The sequence below is a fragment of the Engraulis encrasicolus genome, chromosome 1, assembly GCF_034702125.1.
Source record: "Engraulis encrasicolus isolate BLACKSEA-1 chromosome 1, IST_EnEncr_1.0, whole genome shotgun sequence".
NCBI lineage: Eukaryota > Metazoa > Chordata > Actinopteri > Clupeiformes > Engraulidae > Engraulis > Engraulis encrasicolus.
Genome location: NC_085857.1, coordinates 38,761,892 through 38,786,891, shown reverse-complemented (window position 1 = coordinate 38,786,891; position 25,000 = coordinate 38,761,892). Strand labels below are relative to the sequence as shown.

Sequence of the window (25,000 nt, the reverse complement as noted above, 5' to 3'; positions counted from 1 at the left end):
ACACACACACACACACACACACACACACACACACACACACACACACACACACACACAGTGACACGAGTGACACACTTGTATGCAACACTCAACAGACGTGAATAATTCAGTGGGTGTGTCACTCGTAGAGTGGAACAGCCGTCTGATTGGTGCCTGGGGACCAAGGGATCCTCCACAGCTCACTTCTGATTCGCCGGCTCGAGGCACTGAAACTTTTGTGCCCATACCAGACGTGAGAGTGCTACTCGTGGTCTGTGTGTGCTTGTCAGTCAGCAGGCGAGCACACACAGGGACCACACACAAACACGGAAACACATACACCTTAAACACACCATCTCCCTCTCTCTCTCTAGCTCTCTTTCTCTCTCTTTCTCTCTCTCCCTCTCTCTCTAGCTCTCTTTCTCTCTCTCTCTCTCTCTATCTCTCTCTCTAGCTCCTATCTTTCTCTCCTTTATCTCTCCCTCTCTCTCTAGCTGTCTTTCTCTCTCTCTCTCTCTTTCTATCTCTCTCTCTCTCTCTCTCTCTCTCTCTCTCTCTCTCTCTCTCTCTCTCTCTCTCTCTCTCTCTCTCTCTCTCTCTCTCTCTCTCTCTCTCTCTCCATTTGGAGTTTTGGTCCCTGCTTGCTTGACTGTTTTCCATAGGCAGGGAAAACAGATGACTGGTATTCCCTAGGATGCTTCTGCAACGTCAGGATGGCAGTAAACAAACATGCCTGCAGTAGGGCTGCACAATTAATCGAAAATAATCGAAAATCGTGATAAAATTGTGAAATCGAAGTCGTGATTTCAATCGTGATTTAATCATGGCAATAGTGACCTACCTTTGAGAGCGTCCTTGAAGCCAGAACATACAGAACATCCTTGAAGCCAGAAATCTGTCCACCTAAGTGTCATGCTATTGCCTTTACATAATTATTACAATTCATTTTATTTTGCTCATCCCTGACATAATTCATTCTTGGTTGTATTTCATCTTGTTATAATTTTCAAAATCGATTTTGACCAAAATAATCGTGATTACCATAATCGTGCAGCCCTACTGCAGGTATGTTTGTTTACTTCATCGGACTGCCATATGTCAACACCATGTGGCCCACATACAGCGTTCTCTCTCCTTCAGAGGTACACTGTACAAAATGGGTGTAGCAGGGATTGGGAGAGTAGGAAGGCTCCACAGAATGGAGGTGTTCATACAATGCCATGCATTTTTTGAATTTTATTAGATTTTTACCTCCGCCAAGTAGGTTATGTTTTCGGCCGCGTTGGTTTGTTTGTCTGTTTGTATGTTTGTTTTTTTGTTTGTCAGCAGGATGACTCAAAAACTCATGAATAGATTTGAATGAAACTCTGTGAAGTTGGAAATGACTAAAGGAAAAAGTGATAACATTTTGATGTTGATCCGGATCACGAACCGGAACCAGATTTTTTAACAAAAAATGATTCACTATTGCTAGCCTGCAAATCTAGACACCCCCAAATGTTCTATCAACCAGCTTCCTTGGCGGAGGTCTGCACTCTCTGAGTGCATTTCTAGTTTTAGAATACATTAAGTAAAGTACCATAGATTCACAAGTTCACACACTCAAACTTTAGAGATGGAAACGCAATGCATCTTGGGAAGAGAGGAAATGGCTGTGAGGTCTATGGTAGCCTGTGGCCATTGCTGGCCTATGAATGATAGATAGCCTACCTTCAGAAGCTAGTACTATTACCACGTATGTGCATTTATTTGTGTAATTTCATGATCTGGGGAAGTACAGTAAGTGAACAAGGTGAAATCCCAAGTTAACATACTCGTATTAAAGTTAAAAAAAAAAAAAAACATAAATATGACAAATTATAACGCTTGAAAATGGATTATGTACCCATGTCAGGGCAGTCACTTGGTGAAAGTTGAGGTAGCGTGCGCAACGCTAACCTTTCGGCTACATTATCTCTTTATGAGGGAGAGACATGAGCAAAACCGGCCAGATATTGAGCTCCTCAAGCCCCCTTAGGCCTCAGCTTAGCAGCAGTAATCCCTTCAATATCGGGTCTGTTTGGTAGATAGAATAGAAACGCCAGCATGTGTTTACAGGTCAGTACACAATCCATTTTACAAGGTTAATTCAACACTTAGAGAGCCGATTTTAACATCTAGTGTGTATTTTGGTCACATAGTACTCTCTTAACTGTTGAATTAGCACGGCTTTGTATTACCACAGATCACACCCATCATATCATTTCCTACAGTACAAGCAACATAATACAGCCTCTTACAATTACCCACAAGGGGGGACAAAGGGGTATGTTGTCCCGGGCCAAGGGAGATAGAGGCCCAGAATTTAGTCCCCATTACATCGTGTGTATTGGGTAGGGGACCCTTTCAGATTACTTTGTCCTGGGCCCAGCAAAAGCTGTCAGCGGCCCTGGGAGGAGTAATGGTGGATGGAGAGGGCTGTTGTGCTCAGGGGTGCCGACTGGAGGGGGACAATGGGCACAGTTGTCCCGGGCACAGGGAGAGAGGAGAGAGTGTATTTATTCAACACAGGGACATCATATATTAATAGCATTTAAGAAAAATATATACAAGATTATAGCCATAAGGCTAAGATTATAGCCATAAGACTAATTTCCATATCTTTCTTTCTTTCTTTCTTTCTTTCTTTCTTTCTTTCTTTCTTTCTTTCTTTCTTTCTTTCTTTCTTTCTTTCTTGATTTATTTATCTTTCCTTCCTTCCTTCTTTCTCTCTCCCCCTCTCTCTCTCTCTCTCTCTCTCTCCCTCTCCCTCTCTCTCTCTCTCTCTCTCTCTCTCTCCCCCCTCTCTCTCCACCTCCATTACTCCTCCCTACTGTAGGTTCGGACCTCCGTTCCTGATGCGTGAGGAGAGGAGTCTGTCCTGGGACCAGTTTCAGCAGAGCCTCCTGAGCAAGCTCTACTACCTGATGCTGAATAGCACACAAGCACAGGTACTATACCCTAACACCTCATTATACACACACACAAGCACAGGTACTATACCCTAATAACAACTCAATAACAACTCTGTTGGTAAACAAACATCTGTGATTTAATTTATTCTCTGATCAATAATTTATTGCCAGTGTGTCATGAATGCAGTCACGTCATGTACACACAGACAGGTACACACCTGCACACACACACACACATACACACACATGGACACACACACATACGCACACACACACACACACACACACACACACACACACACACACACACACACACACACACGCACACACACACTGCAGAGATACACCTGCATAGCAGACAGACACATGCACACCTCAATTACTCTTCTCCACAATCTCTAGTTACCACGCTACGCTGAACTTGAATTAAGAGTCCCAAGTGAATTACATCCGCATTGTTTTTATTTACTTTATTTATTCAATTGATTTGTACGGCGTCCTGAAGCCACCTGGGGTTTCTGTTGTCACATCTGGTTATTAGCGAGAGAAAAGTGACACCCAACTGGTGTAGTAGACAGGGCCGCTCGCAGCAGGAGTCTGCGTTTTACTCTGTGGGAGTTATTTGTTGGTCTGCTAGTTTGTCTCCTGGCACATTTTGTAGTTAGGTGAAAATGGTCAATTTGCACTACTTTTGTGTTGATTTTCTTGGAACTGTCCTGTTTTTTGGTGCTTCGGCCACAAAGGAGATGCTGCTGTAAGCGCAACCTCTCTGTTCGTGGAGGTTTATTTGTACACTTTACGCACATAGTAATGCGATGACTGTTAAATTATCAAGCAGGTGAACAGTGAAGTGGGTTAATGCATGCAGTAGAAAGTGTCTTTATTGTTACCTTATGGTTATTTTTGCACACATTACACTGCAATGCAAGCCTCACAAGTTTGGCACACCTGAATACATTAATGCATGAGTCCCCATACACCCGAACCTGCCGTGGCCAACCGGTAGGGCACTCAACTGCCATGCGACCGACCCGGGTTCAATTCAATGGGTCATTTGCCGACCCCTCCCCATCTCTCTCCCCATTTGCTTCCTGACCACCTCTCACACTATCCTGTCATTAATAGAGTAAAAAAAGACGGAAAAACAGAATTCCCATACACCCCCGTTCCATATCCTCAGCTAACTCAGTGCTCTGTATAGTTTCTCGTTTTCCACCAAAGCTAAAACAGAAACATGGCCCCAGCTGTGGCTCAAACGGTAGGGCACTGCCCTGTAACGCCGGAGCCCTGGGTTTCGATTCTGGTCCAATGTCGTTTCCCGATCCTCCCCCGTCTGTCTCTCCCACTCATTTCCTACTTCCCACTCTTCACTGCACTACCCTAGCAAAGGCAACCCAACCCCACCCCCATATATTTACTATATAAGAAAGAAACGCTCTCTACAACACTTTAAATGACTCATAATGTCCGTGACTCCTGTAAGAACACACACACACACATGCACACGTAAATACCAAACACGCACGCACACACACACACACACACACACACACACACACACACACACACACACACACACACACACACACAACTTCAAGACTCATCAGTCTTTAATTAAGGTTACTGAACTATCAATAGCACTGTGGGGGTCTGAACGACTGCATTCCTATCACGTACAGTGTACACAACATGAGACAAGAAACTAATGAAGATGCTGCAGGATCATTTGGGCTGACGCGCCACTGACCGTCCACCGCAATGCCCTCAATGAATTGCAAATGATAGCCTACCGCACGACACGTCTGATACTGATTATACCTTTGTTATTAATGTGGCTACTGTTACATCTTACTGCTGATGCTATTAGTACTACTGACTTGATTGCTTGGTTACAATTTAGTTTCAATATTTTATAATTCTATCATAATACCTTCAGCTTGATTATCTTAAAGTTCCATGTGAACTGTATCCTTGTGATGTCAAAGTCTCTATACAAAACTCATTTTTCATGCCTTCGGTGTGGAACTTTATGTTTTAAGACATTGATATTTGCTGAATACACACTAGTATTCAAGGTTGCATGTAACTGAAAAGTGTGTACGTAGTTTTACACTATTGATTGAAGCTCAAAGGAAGAGACGAGTAGAAATGCTGCTGATTTTTTTTCCTGCTCTGGTCTCCTGTGTATTACACGCATCTTAGACATGCTTTCTGTATTCTTTGCCTTTACATCAGTCTCTGAACCATCTCTCTGTGAAGCAGCACACGTGTCTTATGCCGCGGCAGTACTTCGCAATGTGCGTATCAGAGAAATTCACAGCAATACAGCCATGACCCATTGCATCAGCTGTAGCAACACAACATTTCAAAGCTCAGCTACCCGAAAGGTAACCTGACGTGACGGGATTGATCGTGAAGCATGCACCAGCAGCAGCACTTTTACTGCTAACATGAAATTTCCCAGCCTTGTAGTACACATAATGGTAGATGTGCCGAGGGGAGTTTCTGCCAATCTGGAATTGCAACCAATGAAGACAGTCAGTGGCGGAACAATTGCACCCAGGGCAAAACACTGATAGAGGCCCCCATATGGCCTGCCATGGTCACAATAGGGCCCCCAACTCCAATACAGGAAGTGCCCTGGGCACAGGGGCAAATGCCCTGCTTGCCTCCCCCAATAGCTCCGGCCCTGAAGACAGTTAGCCAACCCACTGGTAAGCCAGTCTCATCTCATCTCATCTCATCTCATGTCATCTCTCTCTTCTTTGTCCAGTGAGTCTCCTGGACATATGCTCTAACGCTTTCTCTGATCCCTTGAAAAAAAGGCAGTAGGCATACTGTATGTAGCCAATTCCTGGTATCAGCGCTGGGTCTTCAGTGGCGATGCTTGGAAAAAGGCCATGCCCTTGAGTGGCTGCATCCTCTCACACTTACACCAGAGAGAGAGAGAGAGAGAGAGAGAGAGAGAGAGAGAGAGAGAGAGAGAGAGAGAGAGAGAGAGAGAGAAAGAGAGATGGAGATGGAGATGGAGATGGAGAAAGAACAAAAGACAGAAGGAAATAGAAAAAAAGAAAGAACAAACAAAAAATAGAGAGATGTGTTTTGGGGCAGCATTGTCCAGAGAGAGAAAAGTGACAAAGAGAATGAGGGAGAGAGTGAGAGAGAGACAAAACCGTACAGTAAAAACTAAAAGCATCAACTCGATGCCATGTTCCTTTGCTCTTGTGGGTCAGTAGCGTCGAGTAGACCACTGATATGAAAGAGGGGGGCAAAAAGGTAAGACGAGAGCAGAACAGGTTGTTTTGGGTGTGCTGTAGACATTGCACGGTAGAGTAGAGTAGAGGAACTTTATTGATCCCCGGGGCAAATTAACTTGTCTGCTTTTCTAGACACATGAAATACAGGTAATAGTCAGGGTGGGAGAAAATAAAGACAACAGAAAAATAAAAAATGTAAAAGGCAAATGTGCAAAAAATATATTCTGTGAGTTGGGTAGACAAATGTGCAAAAACATACTTGGTTAGTTGAGGTAGACGAGATTAACATGACCAGAAATGAGTGTTGACAGATAAATTTATGATGTAGTAGGTTACTACCGTGGTGTAGAACTTAGACAAATAAGGCATAAATACTGTAGTAATCAAAGAAGAGCATAGTTCCTGGTAAAGTGCGTGAATACAATGGATAGTATGCTAGGGGTGAAGATTCTCACGTCATCCCAGTCTAGCCCACGGTAAGGCTTCTCCATCTCTTCCTCCCCCTCTGGAGTCTGGCAGCATGGCACAGTTACCACTTGCAGACCTCACACTAACAATTACTGTGTGTGTCGGGCGGCTCCCAGACAGAATGAGCACAGCAACCCTCCAGAGACCCAGACCTGGTCATGCTTCAGGAATCGCGATAGCTACAGTACTCTTCCAGCCACATTATGTTAATTACAGAAAAGGGGAAAAACAGGTCTGTTGTTTATCAGAGATAAGAACGGTAGACCAGCGAGCTTTCTGTCGCTTTCTTTTTTTGTTGTTAGATTTTTTTTCTTTCTTACTTACCTTCTCACTTACTTTCTTTCTATCTTTCTTTCTTTCTTCTTACTTTCTTTCTTACTTTCTCTCTCTCTCTATCTCTCTCTCTCTCTCTCTGTGTGTGTGTGTGTGTGTGTGTGTGTGTGTGTGTGTGTGTGTGTGTGTGTGTGTGTGTGTGTGTGTGTGTGTGTGTGTGTGTGTGTGTGTGTGTGTGTGTGACCCCACGCTGTTCCAGTGGCATGGACATTCCACATCTCCAAGTTGGTGCACTATGCTCTCTCCCTGGCTGATGATGATCAGTGATGATGTGATTGTCTTGAAGAAGGAGAATGAGTCCCTCAGTTAATAACGAGAAGGTCATTTGTCATCCCAGCTGAAGGCTGTAATTGCTTCTATTGTTACTCTATTGCTTCCTGCTTCTTAGTAGCAATCGCATTTCTAAACACACACACAGAACTACAGGGGTTGGACAAAACAACTGAGACACCCATCATTTTAGTGTGAAAGCTTGCTCTTGCGTCCACAGTTAATCCTGTTGAATGTGGTTCATCCTTCTTGGTAGTATGCAGACATTACCTTCGATAAAATGGCTCTTGAATACATCACAAAGACTTACTGTCTCGGTCAAAGATGCAACAGTTTCACGCGCACCAAGAATTTCTCCTTTTTGAACTCTGACATGTCACCCATAATGTGTTGTGTGCATTGCAAAAACTGTGCTCTTACCCTGCTAATTGAACCGTCACACTTCACTTTACTGGTGCAATGTACAATTAATGAAGATTGGCCAACAGGCTGGGCCTCGTTTCCAGATAACGATGGTTCTTAGCCTTACATGTGTCGTTAACCAGTGATCCTACGAATGTTCTTAGATTTCCTACGACTGTTTCCCAAAGACACTCGTACATGAACGCGCGTGCACAGCCTCTAAGATCATTCGTAGCGTCGCTCTTAAGGATTGCTGTCCACATATGTGGTGCTGAAGTGTCCTCGGAGTGAACTGCGCCGTCATGCTGCTAAACCATTTACAAAATGTAAGGCGTGTGTCAGTATCAAAAGTTGTTTTCTATAAGGGTGGGACTACATTTGTAGCAGTTTGCAACTATAGACAGGAGTTGTTGTTGGCAAATGAAATAAAATGCACACACACAATGAAATCATGCGAAACCATGAGCTACACCGTTAAACCAGACAAAGAACGTGCAGTTGGCTACCGTGCTTAATATTTAAGGAGACAAGTAGGCCTAAGAGTTCCAAATTGGGATGCGCATTTGGGGAGCGGCGCGCAAAGTAGGCCTACCGTGCACTCAAGGCTTTAACAACTGTGAGGAACATTTTGCACGGCAGTCTGCTGTTATTAAAAAAAAGATCTACACGAATCCCCATCGCTGCCTTTTTTGTCATAGTTTACCCTTATCCTACAACTATCGTGTCTTTTCTGCGTCGCCTTCCCTTTTAGGGTACTTGAAAATGAAAGAGGGCGCAACGACTCGCTGACCGTTTTTCTTTTTTTTTATGTTTCGGTAGTGGCCTTCCCGACATCACCACTCTTGTCCCCCTATTTATTTTGCGTGTGGATGCCTGGTTCTTGTTCACGAAACACCCACACAAATTATGATTGATCACAGTTTAATAATGCCCTGATTTATCAAACACAGCTGAACTATTTTACTGCCTGTAAAATATTTTCCAAACACATTGCTTTTATTTTATACACTTACACAATTAATGTTACCTTCTTATTTTCGTTACAGTGTCAACTGTGGTGCCATGATATTTACACTCCCGTCTTAAAACATCAACTTGAAGCGCAAGTTTCCTCTTTTCCTGTGGGTGTCTCCACTGTGCCATGCCGTTACGATCAATCTTAGTGCGTTAAGACTACTCCAGATCACTCATGGATTTCTCTTAGAGTTACGTGTCAACCTGCGATGGTTCTTTGCTAAGTTGGCTTTGGGAAACGCTCCGTGAGCTCTACGATGGTGTTACGTGTGAACTTAAGTAGCACGTAGCGTTAAGTAGTACTTAAGGCCCTTTCGGAAACGGAAACGAGGCCCTGGTCCACTTGAGCCATGAAACTTCCCAGACTAAAATGAAAGGTGTCTCGGTTATTTTGTACAACCCCTGTATGTGTCACACAATATCATAATAATAATAATACGTACACCTTCGGCCCATAATGCTCCATACCAGTACTACCAACAGGCTGAATAAGGTCATCAAGAAAGCGCAATCACTGTTTTCATTTGGTGAAGCAGATTTTAGAGGAGAGGAAAATGGGGAAGATTAAAAGCATGCTGAGCATGGACGACCACCCACTGTTCAGCTTGGTCATGAAAAGTGGCAGGAGTCAAAGGCTCCTCCTCCCTAGGTGATCCACTGAAAGGCTTCGAAGAGATTTTATTCCTACAGCTATCAGAATTTTTAACAACAGCTGCTGAGTGACTTTAAAGGTTTTAATGGTTTTATAATGTTGCGGTGAGTCTCTGTGTGTTTTCATGATGGACTGTTTTTATTTATTTCTTAGCTCTTATTTATTCTCTCTCTCTCTCTCTCTCTCTCTCTCTCTCTCTCTCTCTCTCTCTCTCTCTCTCTCTCTTCTCCTTCTAGCCACTCTACTGTTTTAATACCTTAAGCCATTTTTTCACTTAAAAGATGGCAGTTACCTGGCAGCATATGGACATACAGTGTAAATGTTTGGAGTAATATTTGAGTGTACTAGGGCTGTAAAGATACACTCAACTCTCGATTCGGTTCGTATCACGATTTTTGACTTACTGTTTGATGCACCCCACAATTTCTCATTTGCCTCATTTATAAAATATAATTGTGAATAAAAACTATGATAGTTTGTAGGTAGAATAGGTGACAAGAGGCTACTAATAATTTAAAAAGTGTAAATGTAATAATGATAATGATTTGAAGTTGGGAAGCACTATCACTTCATATTATGTGATTGTTTTCTGGACTGATGGGTAACAAAACTTTGAAAGGGTGTATCATGATACTGTATTGTGACTCCAATTGTGTATCGAATTTCTCTGTTTGATAGAGTTTTGTTACAGCCCTAGAGTGTACCAAAGCCTGTCTGTGCCCAGGCTCATGTGGTACTATCCCCTCACAGTCGCAACGATGGCAGTCTGATGGAAATATTGTGCTGAGCACGAAAATGTGTGAGTTTCACACACTGTAAAACCTTATAAGTTGAGTTTACTTACAAAAACCCAGAAAAGTGGTTGCCCTAGAAAAACTAAGTAATTATGAATGATTAAACTTACAATCTTTTGTGACCTCAACTGTTGTATATACTCATTATATGTAAAAGTTTAAGTTAAATGTACTTAAGTCCAAATTGATTAAACCTACCATCTTCCACAGTAGTAACTGTTTACTGTGGCCACACCACAGTTAGTTACTGTCACCCTACCCACACTACCATGATCCCGCCCCTCCATTCATCACCACAAAAGAGGTAGCTACCATGTTATTGTGGGACCTCCCATTCCTCACCATGACTGAGACAACTGTGGCATGGAACCAGTCCATCACACTGCTCTCTTGTATTAATAGACCAAACTATCCATAACCACTGAGAAATTCAAGTTTCTGCAGTATGTGCAATATTATTACCATTTAATTATTATAATCTCCTGGAAGATAGGACATTAACCAGTGTGCATAGAATACTCTAGTTGAGCATAATTAGACAATCCTGAAATGTCAAGTAAGCAACACACCAAAAAGGATACCTGCTACCACAATACTCACTACCAACTAAATACCTAGCCAGCCAACAAACCAGTCCACCAGCCAACCAAAAGAGTCAGTTGTCAGCTAGCCAGCCAAAGAGCCGGCTAACCAACTAACACTCAGTTAGTCAGCCAACTAACCAACAAACATGTCAGTTGTATGGCTAGCCAGCTAACCAGCCATACAGTCAACCAAAAGAGTCAGTTAGCCAGCCAACCAGCTGGCCAACAAACAGTCAGTTGGTCGGTCAGTTAGCTCACTAACCAACAAGCCGGACAGAGAGCCAGCGAACCAGTCATTTAGGCAAGCAACTCAAGCATTGTGACAGTCTGAGTTTTTATAGAGGTGAAAGTTAACCATGTGACCAGAGTAATCAGGCATGTGGCAGCTGCAGGTAGTAATTCAATGAACTTGTAACAGTCCTATGTACTCAAGTGAGGGCAGGTACTAATTGACAGGTTGATTGGGCACTACCATTGTTCCTGGTTGATGGTAGGCAATGTCAATTATTAAAGAAAATGAAAAGAATGCCGCACACTCTGCTCCATGTTTTAATGGTGAAGTGACGTTTCGGCCGTCTGTCAAGTTTGAAGAAGGCCAGACGGCCGAAACGTCACTTCACCATTAAAACATGGAGCAGAGTGTGCGGCATTCTTTTCTTTTTCTTTAACATTTATATGCTCAGGAAGCCAGCACCTCAAGAAAGACTTTATTGGTGTGCGATACCTCTTTTTTTCTAAAGGCAATGTCAATTATGTCATGCAGCATTTGACTTTCAATTGTGCAATGGCACTTCACAAGATAGCCTAATTTTACTAGGTGGCAATATTCTGATTTAAAATTGGATGCTGCAGCGTGGCCATATTGTCAGTTGAAATTTGAAACGATCTGTTAACATGAAACACACTGCAGGAATACATTCAACTGCCCACATCTGGGTAGAGGCCAGTTGGTGCAGCCTGAAGAAAAAGAGGCGGGGTCATAACCAAAACTTATGAATTTAATCCATTCAACTAAAACATATTCATCTGAACAACTATTTCCTCAAATAAGTTGTCAATACTCAGTATTCTTCAGAAATGCCATCAAACATCTATTTTTTAGTGCATTTTAATTAGTCTTGGTAAGTACATTTGATGTCTGGGTTTACAGTGCATTAGGGCTGCACGATAGCAGAAAAAAAAAACAATACGCGATAACAGCATGCAATAGCTCGCTAACGATATTTAAATGATATTTAGAAATGTAGCCGAGTGTTTTTCTTGTCACTAATTTGTCGGTCAGTGTGGGGGCGTGGTGGGCTTCCTGCACATTTGTTGATATTCAGCTAGTGATTGGACTGCACATAAATGTTTTACTTGTTTGCAATAATTAAGTCATTTTCGCAATACGCATATCGCCACTCTTGATATCGCGATTTCGATACATTTTCGATATTGTGCAACCCTATTTCACATGCTGTTTTGCATGTTTAGTTTTTGTTCTTATGAATGGGACTGGGTATGAAGTGGTATCCCGTGGATGAAGACCATTTTGCTCTTCGGCGATACATGAACCATGAAATGTATCTCAAAGAACACGTCTCATTAAATAGGAAACAATATTTAATTTTAATACGAACTTGGTAGTTATAACTATCTGTTGTTTGTTTATTAGTTCACTTGTAGGGGAAAAAAACAATTAAGAGACTTATATTTTCATGACGCATCTTGGAGTATGTGACGGTGGGTGTCTAGCAGCACGGGAAGCTATAATATTATTGGCCTCGCTTTGCCACAAAGACAACAACATTTATCTTTGTTTTCTGTCCTTGCCTACTTTACCCCTTATCACTGAGGCCCATGGCTGGATTGGCTATAAGGCATACAGGGCATTTGCCCGGTGGGCTGTTGATGATTTTGGCCAGGTCCTCCCTTAAGGTGCCGGTATGCTTGCTGCAAGATACGCGAGCGCGTGCACGATTCGTTCATGAACGCGTTAACATGCGTATTTAATGTCGATTTCGCGCGCGTTGGACACGGCAGCCAAAAGCGTGCGCCAGGTGCAATATCTTCAAACTCGCTGGGGCGATCTAAGATAGACCGTGCAGTTCCACGCGTGTGCTTGATATGAAAACGACAATGGCAGCAACTTTTAAGAGCGTCTCGAGTTTGTCCGCAATTTCAAACATTTGTGATCATACTTGCAAGCAAGCATGTGCTGTCGGTTGCTCGCGGTGACGCGCGTAATTTACAACTCGCAGCAAGCATACCGGCACCTTTAGATGTTGTGGTACTATCCTCATCACCCTAACCTCTCACAGTCAGTTTTAAATATGAATTTTGTCTGTTGTGTTGAAAATTCCTCATAATACTTACAAAATGTAGGCCCTGCCGTGGCCAACCGGTAGGGTACTCGCCTGCCATGCGGCTGACCCGGGTTCAATTCCCGGCCCGGGTCCTTTGCCAACCCCTCCCCATTTCTCTCCCAATTCGCTTCCTGTCCACCTCTCACACTGTTCTATCAAATAAAAAGTCGAAAAAGACCAAAGAAAAAAAAACTTCAAAAATGTTGTCACAGCCTTCATTTTTTTGAGCCAGTCCAGCCCTGCTGAAGCCCAAAAATGATGTTCTTGGATATGATACGATGTGTACTGTCTCATGAGATACGTACGTACTTCCCCCATTCTCAATTCTTGTCCGATATACAGTGCACCAATGTCACTGAATGAAAAGTGAATGGTGACAAGTCGCTAGAGTTGAGATTAGGGCTGGGACTCGATTCAAATTTTTTATCAAATTAATCTATAGGCTTTGAAGTTAATTAATCGAGTTAATCACATTTTAATCACACTTAAATATCTGACTTGTAAACAGTGAAAAGTTTTCTTTTCACATGGATTTTGAATAATGACAATAAATAAGCGTAATCAAAAAATATTGTTCATTGAGAGAACTCTTCTCAATTTCAGCAGACTGTTCACCATGACGCGAAATGCTGCCCTCCACACTGGTCTAATCCAGAACTATGTTGCTATATTACAGTGCGATTAAAATGAGTTATTTTTTTTATTCGCATACATTTTTGTGTGATTAATGCATCGAAATTAATGCATTAATGTCCCAGCCCTAGTTGAGATCGAAGATTTATTGAGGATTTATTTCATTTGTTTTCAAGGATCTGGTCCTGTTGTTTTGTTTATTCACACACTCTTGTTGTTGATAAGCAGATTTCCCATGGGAATGGAAGCCTTTGCTTGCTTAGTTAATGAAAAACTCTTCCTCTCTCTCTGCCTCTGCCGATTCGTAAAAAAATACAAATGTGTTGCTCAACTTTTTTTATTTCCCCCCAACAAAAGACTTCTTTCTGCCCTTTTCATTTGCTGGTTAGGTCTTATTAACTACCTAATTTATTTTGTGCTATGCTTGGCTGCGACTCTATTCTCTGGTGGCAGCGTGTTTCAAATGAGTCCATTAGGGGCTCTGGTCCCCTCTTTACTCCTCTCTAATTTAAAGTGGTGCCTCTTCTTCTGGCCTTGTCATTGGTTTATTTATTTTTTATTTTTTTATTCATTGTCCCTTCTCCAGATGTTTGTTAGATTGGCACAAAATGTGTGTGTGTGTGTGTGTGTGTGTGTGTGTGTGTGTGTGTGTGTGTGTGTGTGTGTGTGTGTATGCGTGCGTGCGTGCGTGCGTGCGTGCGTGCGTGTGTGTAAGTGTGTGTGTGTGTGTGTGTGCGTGTGTGTGTGTGCCTGCCTGCCAGCCTGCGTGTGTGTGTTCATGCATGTGCATCCTGCTTGTACATGTGTGTGTCACACTGACACAAATGCCATTGTCAGGACTGGTCTTTCTTCATCAAATGAAAATGTTACATGGTGTAGCCCCATAATGCACGCCGTACCATCTGAGGCGCACTATAATAGTCATTGAAAGGTTAATTACCATAGTACTACTCTACTGTGACATAACACAGGGCTTTCAATAATGCACTACGACTCAGTCATTGCCATTCTGCTAACAACTTTATAACGCAGTGTTTGAACGGGTTAATGCACTTGAGAACAAGTTCTCACATGAATGGAAATGGAAAAATCCATTTGCATGCCTTTGCCTCCTTCAGCACAAACATTATCAAATGGTCCTTCTGAAAGTGAAACCCCATTTGGAAAACTCCCATTGTCATTAGCACACAGTGCTCACAACGAAATTGCATTTATGCCTCACTTGTGCAAGGGGGCAGCCTTAAACGGTACCCAAGGGGGCCATTGGGGCAGGATGGTAGGCCCACCATGCACATGGTACCTCAGTCTTTCAGGAGGATTAGGGAGAGCACGGTTTACTTACTTCCCCCACCAACCTGGTGGAGCGGGAGTCGAATGGTCAACCTTTGGGCCACAAGTCTGACGCCTTAAGTGCTTACCCATGACTGCCCGTCTGAATGAAATCAATGTGTCTGACTGTAGTGTATTTTGTTTTATCCAGAGTGGGGGCGTCCTGTTCCGGATCCGTGTTGTGGGCGGGTCGGCGTCCTACAGCTACTTGTCTCCACAGGAGAGTCGGCCCCTTTGCCACCCTGCAGTCGACAGGTAGGTTACAAATTTCCTGTCTTTTGTGGTGGTGGTGGTGGGGGGGGGGGGGGGGCTTTTCAAGCCTTTATTGGTGTTTCATATGAGAGGACAGTGAAGCAGAGACAGGAAGTGAGTTGGTAGAGAGAGACGGGGAAGGGCTGGCAAAGGACCCGGGCTGGGAATCGAACTTGGGTCGGCCAAGTAGTAGACGAGTGCCCTACCATTAAGCCACGGTAGGGCCTACATTTCCTGTCTCATCTCTGGAGACCTACACACACTTGACACACAGTTTCCTGAGTCCACGTAGAGTTACATGACTTGTGTTGCTTCTTGGTGCATTGCACTAGGAGGAGGATTCCTATTATTACTTCCTAAAGCCAGGCTCAAACTACACGACTAGTGTGTGCGATTTTGGGGTCGGGGTGCACCGCACACTAGAAGAGAATCGCAACTGTCAATCTTGTCGCTGCTCGCAGCCACCGAGACAATGCCCGACGTTCTATTTCCAGTCGCAAATATCAAACAGTGTTTGATTTCTACGATTTGCGATCGGCGACTCTTTGAGCTGCCAAAGTTCTATCTTAGAACGTCGCTCACGACGAGGAAATCTTTCCCGACAATCGCTTGCGTTTCATGTTTAACGTTCCAGCGATTGTCGTAAGGGGGGTTTTCAGCCGAGAATCGGGCCGACAATCGTGTAGTTTGAGCCAGGCTTAAGGCTTCCAGTCACTGGCTTTAACATAATGCAGTGAACAATATTTTCTGTACCAACCCAAAAATCACTGTCAAACAAAGTTGCCAACACTGTGTCTGGTCTATTTTTTGGGGAATTCCGGTTCTAATCATGTGAAATTCACAATGATGACACGCAGCTGTTTTGTGGGGATTGTTCTTGAATAGCAAAGTGCATTGCAGTAACGCAGAAGGATTGCAGTTACACCACATCACAGCAACACCTTTATATTGATATTTATGATTTATTTATTTTTATATTTTTTTTGCTATTTACAATTTGGTGTAAATAGCAATTGTTGCTATTTACACCCGGGTGTGAATAGTCATTGTTTTTTTAAGCAATATGAATCTTACCGGAATGTAAAATGAGCTGTCAAACTATCCTAGTAACAAAAGGAAATGCAGCATACAGCATATATTCCATATGACTATTTGTGTCTGTGTGAGGATGTGAAAATGGGTTATCTTTTTTTTTTAAAGACTATACCTCTGCCCAATTCCCTGAGAAGTTAGTTTCTGTTTTAGCAGGCTGCCGTACTGGTATGCTCTGCTGGGACCGTAAAGAGACAGTTATGAATGGGGAATGCTTTGGCTGACTGGTTCACATTCTCCTGAAAGAGCCCCAGACGATGTGTCATCTCTTCCTTCTATCTGCCATTTAAGTAAACCAGTGAGCCATTTCTGAGGGGGAGTTTTAAAGAGCTTATACGTGTGAAATTTTCCATTATTAGAATGACAAGGACATTTATTTTTACGATTGCCATCTCTCTGAGCCCTGTTCTTCATGTCTTGAGGTGTAAGAGGGTCTATTTATAAGGATCGCTCTTTTCCGCGCCTCTCTAGCACATCAGCTCAGTTCTGCTTTTAGATGTGTTTTGGGAAGAGATAAAAACAGCCTTCACACACTACGCATGGGAACGTGTGTGTGCTTGTGTGCGTGTGTGCGCGTGTGCGTCTCTCTGTCTCTGTCTGAGACGGAGAGAGAAAGAATTGGAATGTGCAGTAGTGTATGTGTGTGTGTGTGTGTGTATTGGTGTGTTTGTGGTAGCGTATGCATTTTAGAATAAATAGACTGTTATATTTATTTCTCTGTAAGTGTTTTGTAGGTCATTACGTGCATCGCCGTTGTTCCCAGCGTACACAGTTGTTTCAGGCACATGTTTCTCACAGCTGGTAAGAAATAGTGTCTGGCTTCGTCACCTTTTTTACATTTAGGCCCTATTTTTGGGCTTTTATACCTTCATTTTGATTTTATATTTAACTAGAGGAAAGACGGATTTGGGGACGGTTTGGGAAATGGCCTCAGGTCAGACTCAAACTTGGGTCCCCTAGATAGATTGCCATGGCAAATCTGTTGGTTAAAAGTATTGCAATGACCGTGTGTGCCTGTTTGTCTGTTTGTCTATTTGTCTGTGTTCACCTGTGGTGCTTGAGGTCATCTTCAGGGGCCAGCAAAAACACAACGCGACTATACACAGCTCTGGCTGTGGCCTACTGGTTAGGAAGGTGGTCTTATGATCTGGGGGTTGCAGGCTCAAATCAATGTACACAGGATAGACCTACTACCACTACTTTCGCCAGTGTCCTCCATATTCACTCCAGGAAAAGACAAGAGACACGGGTAATATTTATCCCGTGCGATTCGGCCTTGACTGAGCCGTTATCAAGCATTTCCTGCTGGTAAGAAAACAGCACCCGGCTGCCTTCATCAGCCGAGTTAGTGACTCGTTCATTATTGTTGCAGACAGGGAAGCCGACAGGGGGGGGGGAACAAAGGGATCACTTGTCCTGGGCCCACGGAGACAGGGGGCCCAGATTTATTTCATCACTACATTGTTTGTAGTGGATTTGGGGACCTTTCAGATGGCTTTGTCCGGGGCCCAGTGAAAGCTGTCAGCGGCCCTGGTTGCAGCAGGCATGTCTGGGCTTCAGTGAACAGAATGGAGCCGTGTGTGTTATTATGTACACATGTAGCTCTCCAAGCTCAGCCAGACCACTCTGGCCCCCCGCCACCCCCCTCATCAATTTAATATGTCGCCATTTCCATGCTGATTATGTGTAATTAAGACCGAACATATTAAGCACCGACGCCAGCCAGAGAGCCTGTGTGTGTACGTGTGAGTGTGTACGTGTGTGTGTGTGTGTGTGTGTGTGTGTGTGTGTGTGTGTGTGTGTGGGAGAGACAGCGAGAGAGAAAGAGAGAGACAGAGAGATTGTGTGTGTGTGTGTGTGTGTGTGTGTGTGTGTGTGTGTGTGTGTGTGTGTGTGTGTGTGTGTGTGTGTGTGTGTGTCAATGGCGTATTTGCCATTGAGGAAAGGGAGGACGATCCTCCCTCAAAATAATAAAGCCATATCTTCCAGTCGGCCTATAAATTACAGAAAACAAAACATATTTATTATATCTTTGTTATATAATTGTTAGTATTTTATAGCTATTTAGCGATAAAAAAAAACTTATCCTTAAAGAGGCCATGCCAATTTGTTTAAACTTTCTTGAATGATTATATGTTATAACAGTTCATAATATGTTTTCCTGGTCGTGTTAATGTGAAAGATTTTTTTTATTTCGTTTGATTGTTGTAGTTTATGAAAATAACAAAACGGCTAAGCCTGGCCAATTGAAAAAACAGGGCAGGCTTACGTCACCCTGACTACCCGCCGTTTGGCCACGCCCACTTTTGACGAGTCAAAATTCATAAACATTATGAATGGACAATGAATGGAGCATCTTGGCAACTCGTAACCAAACCTTACTCATATCACTGATAACTAAACAGCATAAACACCCATTGTGCTGAGGATTGCACATGTAGATATGGTAACAAACCATCCATGACTTTTCACTGGATGCCTAAAAATAAAAGAAGAAAGCTGAGGTGGATCCATCCGGAAAAAAACGTCCAACTACTCACCGAGTAGCTAGCACCTGGTAAGTGTCTTTCAACATTTGTTTTACACTGTAACCTTACGTAAAATATAGGCAATTAAAGTGTAAGGTGTCATGTAGATGACATTTCAATTCAAGATGCTTTCCATAAGAAAGCATCAATGATGCAGAGCTATGTTCTACCTAGCTAACCTTATGCCATAGCAGCAACTGGCGCTATGCTAAGATATTGAGGGCTGTGTAATGCGTGTACATAAACACGGTATTTTTTTAGTGCTCTTAGTAAAAAAGAAAGGCTATGAAGTTCAGTGTTATGATTTAAATGTAAAAGTAAACCATGTGTACACATCTCTAGCGCCGAATTTCCTATAGGCTTAAGTTACTCTTCATAGGATGCTGTCATGAAATGCCAGTCACATTATCCATGACCTGCACAGGCCTACCCAGCCTTCGAGTGCGTTTAAATATGCGTTTTAATAGCTATGCGACCTTGCCTCCTCCACTTGCTTCTCGTCATGATGACATCACTGACAACAGCATTATATTTCAATATCTTGCAAAAGCTCAATTGTAAAGTGTTTTCCTCATTTGCAAGTGGGATGGTGAATGAAAAACAGTCCCTCAAAAGTTGTTGTGGCGAGGCTGACAGCTGGGAAACTTTATCGTTTTCTCCACGGAGGAGGGCCCAGGAGGCGGGACGAGGAGACAAGCACAAGTGGAGGAGGCAAGGTCACATATTGGGATGCACACTTCATGTTGTCCTTGTAATTAATGTTAAGTGTAACACTTAATGTTTTCACAAAATTGTCTGCCTTCCAAAATGAGACATCAGTGGCCTAATGGTTAGGGAGGTGGTCTTGATATTGGGGCAGGTGCGAAACCCATCCTTACCTCTCTCCTCATCTCCATCATGGCTGAAGTGCCCTTGAGCAAGGCACTTAGCCCCACAATGCTGCAGGGACAGTAACCAATTCACTGTGATAAACTTGGTTGTTTGGGATAAAAATTGTCATTTAAGTATATCTTTCTATTTCTCCAGGTGAGAAGAGCAATGACCTGATGGCTGAGATTGGATGTATGGAAGAGACCGAGGTCCAGCACACCAAGCCAAGTTTAACCAATTAACTTCCCCATTTCAGCGTCTGCACCACACCATTTCAATGTATTAATCAGATCATTCAGTTGTTCATAGACTTTATTTTTAGACACAAAGTACACATGCATTTTAGGGTTACGAAGGTGATACGAGGGGACGTCTATCCTGGGATGGACATATAACACATGTGCATTTTATATTAATGAATGGTTCTCTGAACTACTGTGGTATCCTGACCTGAGTTCATATTATTACTTACATGCAGTATAATCCAGGCACCAAAATACCCATGTAACTGGATACATACATATACTGGATAATAAAATACCAAAGGAAATGCCTGGACGGACATCATTTCAGTTATTTCATATACATGTATGTTATTATCACAACTACTGTGTGTCATCACTGACTACTACCACAACAGGTACAGGTCAGGAGATGAATGCATCAAGGGAGGAACGTGGGGGTAGGCACGGTGGATAAGGAGACCAGCATCACTGATAGTGAGGCGCTGGCAAAGCCCAAGCGAAGCCCCACAGGCAACTTCTTCATGATGGCGTCCTGTTCTGATAAAAAAGGAAAACATGTTATTTAAATTAATATGGTAATGCATTGTAATATACAGGTGTTAGACAATGAAAACACCTGACATTTTGGTGTGGGAAGTTTCATGGATAAATTGGACCACCTTGGTGGCCAGTCTACATTAATTGCACATTGCACTAAAGAGCAGTGTGTGAAGGCTCAATTAACAGGGAAAGAGCAAAGCACATAACAGCATGGGTGACATACCACCATTAAAAAAAAAAGACATGCTTCCTCTTGTGTCCACAGTTAATCCTGTTGGATGTGGTTCATCTTGGTGGTATGCAGACATTACCTTGGATAGCCCACCAAAAATGTCTAATTTTTTAACCTGTTATGGTGTGTGAATTGCAATATTTTGAAGAGAACTGTGCTCTTATTACCCTGCTAATTGAACCTTCACACTCGGCGTCAGCTTCTGACACCAAGATGTTTCGTTGTCTAACCCCTTACAGTACTGATTGAATAAATACCTGATGTAGCACTAGGTTGTCTGATTTTAAAAATGTGATGCCAGCCAGTAGGCTAAATAATATTAATCATAACTCAGTATTCATTTCTTTACCTGTGCTGCTAGGATGTAATTCTTGGACACCATCCTGACGAATCCTGGGCACATAGAACAGTCTCTCATACTTCTTCACCATGACCCATGGTTTTAGTTTGGGTGCTGACCACCTGACTCTGATGAACCTGCAATGACAAAATGATATACATCCATGTATAAATATATACATCCTATTACATTATAGGCCTACACTGGAGGTATAGCATAAATGGAAAGATAAAAAAAATATGCATGTACCCCTAGATATGCATAAAGTGTAAATGTGTGCAGTTCAGTAATAGATGCTTCAGAATGAGGATACAGCATAATGATGATGAGATACTCTGATAACAGGTATGCGGTGCTCAAGACTTCAAATGAACCTTTTTCATCACCAGCCAAAATGGCTAATAGATGTTTCATCTCACTAGCCTAACCAGGCATACTCACCAATGGGTCAAAGTGGCTACTAAGTTTTATTTTGTACCAGCCAACCTGAGTAGGCCTATAACCGGTGTAACAGACTGAGTCCCCCGTATCAACTGGCGACTCCAGGTGATAAACACAGTGATAGATCAAAACGAAAGTCTCAGTCCTGGTCTAAATGAATACACCCCAGATTAAGAGTGACAATTACGTCCTATCTCATCTGCTTTTCTAACATCTGCAGTCGCCAGTTGTTACGGCCCAAGATAGTCTTTCACAGCGGTAGTCTGTCCTAAATGTGTTTCTACATGTCTAACAATTCAACACCTTTTGAACACAATACAACAACATTGAAATAAGCTTACTTCTTGACGCATTGTGCAAACGTTGTGTCTGAAACAACAATGAAATCCACTTGGATCAAACGTAACGAGTGAAACCAAGTTAACCTACACAATACGTCCGAGCAAAAAATACAACATTGAGTGGTGTTGTAGGTTAGCATCTTACCTGTCCCATGACGAGGATGCCGCCGCGTTGATGAGCCATCAGTGACGAACTGGTGCATAAAGTTGCTTTGTAGTAGGCAATGAAGAGGCTCGGTGTAAAGTTAATACATTTACTGAAGTAGTTTTAAATTGACACGGAATAAAACAATCCACCGCAGGCAGAGTGAGTACGTAGCTAGCAGCAACAACATACACCTCTTCATCCTCTCCTCCCAGGATCTGTATGCCCCAACTATGCCACCTAGTGGCGCAGAATACAATAACAAGTTTTTGTACACTAATAAATCTGCGCCAGTGTGGAGTAACTCAGCACAATCATTTTCATATTCGGCAACGCTTATTTTTCTTTTCTTTTATCTCAAAGGCTGAGAGCAGCCTGCGAGTCCTCAGTAGAACATGTTCTCTACAATGACGTGGTTCTCTAGCAACAGCTGAGCCAATCAGTGCAAAGCTCATAAACATTATGGACAAACCGCTTAGTTCTCCTGAGATGTGTTTTTGGGCGCAATAAAATGCTTTGAAATACACCATCAAATAACTTTCCAGCTAAAATAATGTTGCATACCAGGTCAGAGAACACCAAGGATTATGAAAAAAAGGTGGACATGGCTATGTAATTAGAGTGGCATGGCCACTTTAAGCGCTTCTAGTTCACATAATAGACCTTGGAGGACCGTCCTCCCTTCCATCCTCATTGACTTCCATTATAAATGGTGAAATTTCGGCCGTAGCGCGGGCTTTACTTTTTAACATTGAAGTGAATGGAGCTTAGGGAGGACTGTCCTCCCTTTAGGCGGGTCTAGAGCCATGGAAGTAATCTGCCTATAGAGCTCGAAAGTCCCGCCCCTTAGTTCCGCATTTCACGGGACCTAAGCTGACCATCTAACAACATTGTGGCGTGTAAATATCTTCCGATCACAGTCATTATATGCGCTGGGCTCCAAATATGCTGTTTAAGAGGCTAGATAAAGATTATTCATGCAGAAGCATCAATGTTTTGTTCCGAGGCCGTTTGCATGAAAAATGTGAAGAAACACAGCTTTCTAAAAAGTTTGGGGGTTCGTACGAAAAAATAAACAAAAATATCAGAAACAACATATGTGGAGCTCGTGGCACAACTCGACGGGGAACGAAATATCATTTTAATACCGCCATTGGATTACATGCTACGATTTTCGGCTAAAAACGCCGTTGAGGTCCCATGAAATCGGGGGAAGTGACGTCACTTTCGAGCTCTATGAGCGAAGCTGAATTTATCAAAAGCCAATCAGAATATGACGAGTTGGGTTGACAGACGACAAGCATGGACTCGGTCATCATGACAACGATATACAAATGTGAGAAGAATGCGGCAGCAGCCATATAGTGGGAAGTTTGGAGTAATTGGCGAATGTTTTATGAACCCTTAATAAATACAAAGGAAAGATCGACTGTTTTCATGTTGTGAATCACGCAATATCACTCCCTGGATTTAGATTGAAAACCGAATGGAAAGGTCAGTGTGTGTTTATATCAGTCACTCACGCCACTCGATCATTACACAATGCAAGCAACGCGCGGATGCAAATCGCATTCATGATTCAAATGGTCGGACCATCACCAACGTTTTTAAAAGGTAGTCTTGTTTCAGCATGTCCTACGTGCACAAATAATAGTCTCAATGCTTGTCTTTGCGTTTCTCATTCGTGCTTTTCCCCCAAAAGAGGGTTATTTACAAATGGGAATAAGAATGCTTTTGGCTGCACATGAATGCACTGACCCTAGACTGGCTTTTCTCCCTCCTCAAGACGAGAAACATGACAGCACGAAGCTCTTCATAAAAAGTCTCTGGCTAAACTTCTAACATGTAGCCTACATCATGTTATGTAGTTTCATTTGGGTGGAATTAGGAACACTAGGCATGGATTTACAAAGTAATCTGTACGACGTAGGCTATTTTTTTTGTGAAATAGCCAGAAGCACGCTGTTCCATACGCTTGCCAGATCCTTCCACAGCTGTCGCTCTCGCAGGCCTACCGTCTAAAGCAAAACAGATAGGCGACCACAACCATAGGCCACGTACCACGTAAATAAGATGTTAAAAATAAGATAATGGAGGGGGTTTAAAATGTTTAAAAATCTGTAAGAATATGTTGGAAGGAGTTGAGTTTAAAACCCTTAGGCCTAGGCTATACAAGTCACTCAATGTCCTAGGCATTCCTATAGGGTCTTCAGAATTGTCAATTTTTGCCTATGGTTAAAAAAACCAAAAAAAACACAACTGACAGGGTGAAATGCCATGCTGCCTTTGGTCAAAGTTAGATATGCTCCCTATGAAACTTTCTACTTTCTATAATATTTTCCTTCACTCTTCTCTTTCTTTCCCCTCAAACACTTTGGGCAGTTATGTATGATAATATATTATACAAAGTTTGTTGCAATTATTTTATAGATGTCATAAGTCAGCTTTCCAGACAACACAATGCCATATCAGTTAAGTTAAGCTTACCTAGTAGGCCTACAACCTAATACTAAGCATCTGCCATTACTAACCCCATTTACTCGCATCTATCCGACTGACCACCTCCTTGTCCTCCCTAATTTTTATGACCAAAAGACGCCACTGGTGTGTGTGTGTGTGTGTGTGTGTGTGTGTGTGTGTGTGTGTGTGTGTGTGTGTGTGTGTGTGTGTGTGTGTGTGTGTGTGTGTGTGTGTGTGTGTGTGTGTGTGTGTGTGTGTGTGTGGGAGAGAGAGACAGCGAGAGAGATAGAGAAAGCAAGAGAGAGAGAGAGACAGGGAGAGAGAGAGAGAGAGACATGTGTATGCATGTGTCGGTTTGTGTGTCTGCTTGTATCCATGTCTGTGTGTGTGAATGTCAATTTAGCTTGTGTTTGTGAATGAGAGGACATACACGAGGTAATTGGTTTTCCTCAGTGGGGTGTTTGAACAGTCAGTTAGTCGGATTCTTAATAGCTGGTGGCACTCAGTTTCTCTCAGGTGAC

The 25,000-nt window shown here is 42.7% G+C and overlaps 1 protein-coding gene and 1 long non-coding RNA gene across 2 annotated transcripts in view; one reads left to right on the top strand and one right to left on the bottom strand.

Moving 5' to 3' along the window:
- usp43a (ubiquitin specific peptidase 43a) overlaps window positions 1-25,000 on the top strand; it is a 172,095-nt gene that overhangs the window by 122,233 nt on the left and 24,862 nt on the right. The window contains exons 8-9 of the mRNA XM_063201860.1: window positions 2,837-2,948; window positions 15,145-15,248. Coding sequence (XP_063057930.1) covers window positions 2,837-2,948; window positions 15,145-15,248 — 216 coding nt within the window. The remainder of the gene's footprint in view (window positions 1-2,836; window positions 2,949-15,144; window positions 15,249-25,000) is intronic.
- LOC134466915 (uncharacterized) lies at window positions 20,030-22,183 on the bottom strand. The gene is made up of 3 exons (XR_010038448.1): window positions 22,020-22,183; window positions 21,102-21,229; window positions 20,030-20,517 (listed from the first exon to the last, which is right to left on the bottom strand). It is a non-coding gene; the product is annotated as an uncharacterized LOC134466915 (long non-coding RNA).